Raw genomic sequence first — 7,004 nt, 5'->3', positions numbered from 1 at the left:
TTGTGCTTATGGAATTGGCAATTGGTTCACTTGTCAGAAGAATAATTTATATGTTCATAACAAAATCAAAGTGATATACAAATGCTTCATATGCATGAAATTAGAGTTTTGGAATTAGAGAAAATTTTGGTTCAATTTTGTGAGTTGTTTTTTTCCAACTCCACCAATTCCAATTCCATGCCAACACAGCCTTTAGTACAGAGAGAACTTAAACAAACAAACAATTCCAGGTGTAAACAGAATTAGAAGAAGAAAACAATTTGCACCACCCAATGAAATATAGAGCTACCTTGAGACACTCATAAAATAAATGATACAGGTGGTGATGATACGTTCTGCATAACGCAGTACTCAGTATCAGTAAAAATACATTCCAAATTTCCAACAAACATTATATAGACACAGAAATATGGAAGCAAAAGAAGAAATTTACATCGAAATACCGGATCAACTGACATGTTGATCAACTCAACGTACACGTGGAGATTGCCGGTGGGGTGGCAACGGGGATGCAGAGGGCGTCACATTTCTAGTTGACCGGTGGTGTCTCAAAGGCGACTTCCGAACAGGATTAGAAACAGTCTGGTGGTCGGATTGTGAGTGTTTGGCTGCCTTGTTGGGGAGCTGCAGCTGCTCCAGTGCTACTAAAACCTGGGCCATTCGTGGCCTGAGTTTAGGCTCGGTTTGTAGGCACTGTACGGCTAGGGTTGCAGCCGTGAAGGATTCTTTATGAGGGTATTGGCCCTCCAACTTGGTATCCATAATCCGAAATAATTTCCTTTTGTCACCAAGATATGGTTTTGCCCAATCCACTAGATTCTGCTCTATGCCAATCTTAGTTTTATCAACAGCACGACGCCCGGATAATAGTTCCAGCAAAACAACCCCGAAGCTGTAGACATCGCTTTTTGCTGTCAACCGACCTGTTCATCAGCAAGAGGTTTAACACAATGTTAGTGTCACAATATTAAAGGTATGTGAGCAACAATAGCACAGTAAAACAGGCGATTAGCGGACCTGTAGCAACATATTCTGGAGCTGCATAGCCATGAGTACCCATAACTTGAGTGGACACATGAGTCCTATCACCAGTAGGCCCTGCCTTAGCCAAACCAAAATCGGATAGTTTTGCATTGAAGTCCTGTATCCCAAGAGCATCATTATGCCAGTTATATAATAAAGTTCTAAATTATTATCTTTACAAAAAAAATTCAGTAAAATGTTATTCAAATGTTAATGAACTTCTTTTTAGTCAACGTACTGCATCTAGTAGGATATTAGAAGCCTTGAAATCACGATATATGACTTGTGCTTCGGCATCATGCAAAAAAGAGAGGCCTCTAGCAGCACCAATGGCGACTTTAATCCTTGTAGCCCAAGAAAGTGGCTGGGCTCCTCCTATTAAGCAAGAAATAAGAATGTTTTCAGTCATAACTAGCGAGAGATTCCATACACTTACCAATTTGAGACAAGTGCTTCAAGCATGTGAAGGTCATAAATATTGTGAAGCAGATTAATTTAAAAATAAACTAGACCGAAACAATCATTACACTGAAATCAGAATAAGGAAAAAAAATAAAAAATCACAATTCAAGTCCTTCACAGGACAACGATCAAATGAGAGCCATTCATCCTGGCTTTCTTATAGCTACTTTTTTTGAAGGTTATTGGTCAATCATATGCAAAACATGTTCTAAGTTTTGTGATCAATTGAATTCTATTTGGAGGCCCGACATACGACACCAATTTATTAAAGACAGCTGACAATTTTGTTAATCTCTTGGCAATGTAGTCACAGACATTCATATTAAGTGAACAGATGCACACATTTGAAATTTTTGGGAGCAGACATGGCATATTACTTTGCCATCTTGGACGTATCACCGGTTCAATTCAATCCCATCATTTCATTACAGAAATTACAGGGGCTATCTTCTGTAGCAGACGGATGGTTTTCTTTTCCCATAATTCTACAACACACCAAATGAAAAAACGTAGAAAAACAGAAGAAACAAAAGGAACGAAAACAATAAACATGTATAGGGAAGAATACTAAGGGAAATGCTTGTTGGAATATAGAAAAAGACCAACGCCAAAGATTTAGCATAGATTACCTATAAATATAGAGTTGGAAGGTTTACACATCAACTACGCTTACTATAAGGCTTATTAGAAGTTCATCTAATGCACAACTTACTTCTAAAGAGATGATTCTCCAAGCTCCCTTTGGGCATGAATTCATAGACCAAAAGACGGTTGTCGCCATCCGTGCAGTACCCAATAAGTTTAACCAGATTTGGATGATGAAGTTGGCCAAGATATTTAACTTCTGTCTGCAAAAACTTAGCCATCAGTAACTGGACAATATATATATATATATATATCCAAATATAATCAACTCGTAAGGATCAAAATGAACAACATACCAGCCACTCCTTGTGACCTTGGAAACCCTCAGGTTTAAGCTTCTTGACAGCAATGACCATACCAGATCCAGGCTTCGCAGCAGTAAGTGTATATTCATCGATCCATCCTTTGAAAACATAACCAAATCCTCCTTCACCAAGAAGACTGTCGGAGCGGAAATTTCTTGTGGCATTCTTTAAATCATTAAATGTGAAGTCTTTAACATTAGAGGATGACAAAATTTCACCTTCAGATCTCAGAGTAGGAACACCATCAGATCTCGGAGTAGGAAGATTTTCAGCACTGCTCTTTTCAGTGTAAGATGAAACGGTCAACTTCGAAGGAGCTGAAGAATTGCTAGTTTGGCTGGTGACTTTTGAGGCCCATGAAGCTGGCCAGAAAAGATGAAAATAAAATTAATAACATAAATAAAGATATTTGTGATTGTTGCATAACAACAAAAGCAGGCAGTTTTTAGCAGAACTTTAGGAATAGTCTGAGTTCAAACCAAGGAGGTATGGCCTCCTTGTGCTTGTTCCACCGGCCATTGGCCTAGATGGTACGTCCTCTCCTCCCCAAAGGTAGGTGAGGGGTTCGAGCCCCAAGGGAGACAAAACTGTGTGTGTCAGTTGTGACCTTACCCAAAAAAAAAGTTCAAATGTAAATACTATTTGTGGTCTTTCTCACAAAGTGTAATTTACAGTACAAACTTTTGATAATTCAACATATAATTTAGTATTTGGTATTTATGGAAATGTATGGATTATTCTCATGTTATGGTAATTTAGATTCTTATGACCTCTGCAAAGGGATTACATACATAAAGTTGCAGAGCTCGAACAAAGAGTTCTGAATCTAAATTTATCAACTGCTCCCAGCTCAGGGGTTCATGCTTGAGATCTGTTGCAGTGCAAGAAATCATTCCTGCCATTCTCGTTTCTAGTGAACTCTACGTGTTTTCTCCATCTCGAATCAGTGGAGAAGAATTCTGAAATTTCTATTAAAAAAAACCCATTGAGCCTAAGCATTTGACATTTTGAATTCTGGTGGTTCTGAAGAGCATCCAGTCATCCACCACATGATGCAAACCTAATTCAACCATATTTTCCAAAATATACAATTTGCTCAAAGTTGGCATTCACTTCAAGTTAAAATCTTCTCATTGCCAAGTTTTTGTTTTGGAGCTTATCAAAAATATTTATATATATATATATATATATATATATTTGGAACTTTCAAAGATATGGCTTCTACATTTTCATCATTTTCCAAAACCCCATCTGTCCCTCAAAGTGCATCTAACATAACCCATGACTACCAATAATTCATCTAAAGTATAATCATCAACCTTTCAAAAATTGACTCTCACAAAGTTGGCAAAAACTTGACTTTCCTAGTGTAAAATTTATTTTCAAGGGTCAAATAAAATTATCATTTTTTGCAGTTTCTTTTCCATTTTTTTTTATTTATTTAATTAGGATTAGTTCTCAAGGATTCTGCCAAAAACATCGCCCCTAACCACAAGAAAACAAGACTAACTTGACATGCTTATTTTCCTTATATGTTGGAAGTCAAGAATTTAATGTTATAACATCTATTAACACTGTTGTTGATCTGTCATTGGGGACTTGGTCTTAGTCTTCTATAGATGGGTTAAGTCTTCGGAGATGTTTCCAACCCTAATTATATATAGAATCAAAGATTGAGTTAGGCTGGATTAATTTCAACAATAAGCATTATTGCAGTAGGCATCCTTTGGAGTGTTGCTTTGGTCATCTTTTCTTCCAACATGAAGAGGGCAGTCTATCTTAAATATATATATATATATATATATCCTCCTCAAAAACTATGTTAGTTTTAAAATCACAAACGCCATAACAATGAGAATATATAAACAAAGAGTGCTCACCTAAAAGTTATACTTAAACAAACATAAATCCTCTCCCGTGCATCAGTACTTGGAAGAGCTAGGTGCACTACTAGTACAGATCACCGAAGAGGGGTTTTTTTTCCCCGGGGTATAACAAGGAAATGTTTCAACCAGACCCCTTGTACTTGTGGTTACAACGTAAATCTCGGATATATGCAATTGCCCGTAAAGTAAACTAGGACCCTGTCATCCAAGCAACCTTGACACATTTCTCACACTTGCACATTACAAATGAGAGAAACACAGTAAAATCCATGACAAAAATCAGAATATTGAAGCATCTCAGTTAGTTACATTATTTTGGGAAAAACTATCCCACTCTAGAACCGATCTTCGAAAGGCTCACTCACCAAGTCAATTAATCAAAATAAATCGCGAATTAGTCCAAGTAACTCTGTCAGTAACCTAGTTTCAAACTGTGGAACAAAGAATCAGACAATAGGTTTAAGCAACTAATTAAAACCCTACTTAGCCAAAAAAACTAATTAAAACCCTAGACCCTAAACAAGAACATAGATGTCCAAACATCCAACAAATGAGGCCCGATTGGTGGCCTCAAGAACAAAGACTTGCCCACAAAACAAAATTTTCTCCAAAATTAAGACTATAATCAAGCACAAGAAAAATAAAACCAAAAAAATTAATTAAATTGTCATCACTCCATAACACAGAAACCCGTAAAATTAAACTATATACAAAATCCAAAAACCAAATAAATAAATAAGTAAATAATGGTATTGATAATAATACCCATAAGAATTTGATTTACCAACCAAAGATAGAACATTTAATTTGTACCCATCAGAGTTGGTACTTTTAAAGCCAACTAAACCCTCAGAAAGACAGCAATTCAATTTACAAAAAAAAAAAAAAAAAAAAAAAAAAAAAAAAAAAAAAAAAATGAACAAATAAATAAAATAAAATTGAACAATACATGCTTATAGAGAGAGGTATAAAAACAGAGTTGTGAGATTGCATGAACTCCAAACAAAGCAAGTATATGTATTACCAGAAGTGTTGTGGTAGGGCTGAGTGGTATCAACTCTGGCAGAAGAATCTAAGCAGTTCCCCATTGGATGCTCCAAACTCCAAAGATGAGGAGAGAGAGAGAGAGAGAGATGAGGAGAGAGAGAGAAGATCGATGAAGAGCGTTACCAAAAATGAGCTAGCTATAGCTAGTATATTACTTTTCTTTTTCTAAAACAAAATTGGAGTTTGGTTTGGTTTGAGACCTTAACCAAAAAGAGAGAGAAGAAGAAAACAATACAATAATAAGTATAGAGTATGTATGAAAAGGGCTTTTTGAGAAGAGAAAGAAAAGAGAATGTAAAAAGGCTTAAAAAAAGGGAAGGAATTGAACAGAGCCAGAGGACGCAGAGGAGAAGCAGTCTGGCTCCTTCCTAGTTATAAGACGACAAAACCTCCGTGGGGACTCGTGCTGACATATATGTGTTCGTCACTCTCACTATCCAAATGTTACATTTACTCAGATGCCCCTTCACCCTTGCACCATGTCAATAATTTTGTATATATATATATATAAATACAAGGCAAATTTCCATTTTGATGTTTAAATCCCTCACCTCTCTTTTGAGGAATGAGATACAAATTAAGTGTTAAAAGGAGGATCTTGTCTTGGATCGCATCCAGATGAACAATAGATTGAGTAGATATGGGCCATCGCGAAAGTATACTGTATTAAGAATCATATGATTATTATTTATTTTATTAGAGTTGGTATTATATTTCGATTAAATCTTTGACCTGGTGTTATGCTAGTTAAAGCTCAACGACAACTAAGATGTTGCGGTGTGAGAGAGTGTAAGAAGAGTCTTGTCACATACATATGTAAGAAGATTTGAATGGAAAAAAAAATTAATATATATGGGTAGGTATATAGTACTATCCTATAGGTTAAGTTATATCGTTGTTTTTTTGGAATTAAGAATAAAAGAAAATGACTCAAACACCCTTTATATGCCTTTCTTTCAATATATATATATATATATATATATATTAATACTTTAGGGTATTTCACTCATCATATTATTGATATATATTAATGATAGTCTAGTTATATCCATTTTACCTTCCAAAGGAAATGACGAAGATTCGAATATGTACATTGTAAGGACAAATGGGTGGGTAAATTTCTTGCTAATAAAAAAATATATATTATTGATACATATACAAAGCTATGCACTAGGTTGGTTAATGGATCAATTCTCCATAAATAAAAAAAAAAAAAGAAAAAAAAGATTAATTTTTTTATATTTTTTTATTTTTTTTATATCATCTTCTAATTTCAATAATGCCAGGTTCTCTATTTTCGTAGGATTGAAATGAAAACTAAATTCAATGTATAGAAATTTATTTTGGCCCTCTATTTCAAGGGAGAAATCATTATTCTTTAATTTTTTTCCTAGAATGTCACAATCAATAGTATAGGGCGTTGTTGTTTTTTTTTTTTTTTTTTTTTTTTTTTTTTTTTTTTTTTTTTTTTTATCACGGACTGTTTTGCATTCTATCGATAATAGAGGGGAATTTTTTGCACTTAACCCACATATATATATATATATATTCACACAAGGCAAATATCCATTTTGATGTTTAAATCCCTCACTCCTCTTTTGAGGAATGAGGGATTATACAAATTAAGTGTTAAAGG

General features: G+C 34.8%; 1 protein-coding gene across 1 annotated transcript; it reads right to left on the bottom strand.

The window, feature by feature from the left end:
• Positions 1-259: 259 nt before the first annotated feature.
• On the bottom strand, positions 260-5,722 carry LOC132294882 (probable serine/threonine-protein kinase PBL3). The gene is made up of 6 exons (XM_059792895.1): positions 5,346-5,722; positions 2,427-2,797; positions 2,198-2,333; positions 1,262-1,398; positions 1,018-1,141; positions 260-923 (listed from the first exon to the last, which is right to left on the bottom strand). The coding sequence occupies exons 1-6, from the start codon at positions 5,407-5,409 to the stop codon at positions 469-471; spliced, it is 1,287 nt and encodes a 428-aa protein (XP_059648878.1). The 5' UTR covers positions 5,410-5,722; the 3' UTR covers positions 260-468.
• Between the last annotated feature and the right edge of the window lie 1,282 nt (positions 5,723-7,004).

Source organism: Cornus florida, unplaced genomic scaffold, assembly GCF_030987335.1.
Source record: "Cornus florida cultivar Cherokee Brave unplaced genomic scaffold, ASM3098733v1 CherokeeBrave_3.0.0_Hap2_Chr02, whole genome shotgun sequence".
Taxonomy (NCBI): domain Eukaryota; kingdom Viridiplantae; phylum Streptophyta; class Magnoliopsida; order Cornales; family Cornaceae; genus Cornus; species Cornus florida.
This window is presented reverse-complemented; position numbering and strand designations above follow the sequence as displayed.

Bases quoted from the DNA above. Each gene is read 5' to 3' on its own strand.
- LOC132294882 (XM_059792895.1), bottom strand. From the start codon at position 5,409: ATGGGGAACTGCTTAGATTCTTCTGCCAGAGTTGATACCACTCAGCCC. The intron at 1,399-2,197 runs GTAAGTTGTGCA...CTTGCTTAATAG, and splicing joins GGAGAATCATCTCTTTAGAA to GAGGAGCCCAGCCACTTTCT. The intron at 1,142-1,261 runs GTACGTTGACTA...CTTGGGATACAG, and splicing joins CTAATATCCTACTAGATGCA to GACTTCAATGCAAAACTATC.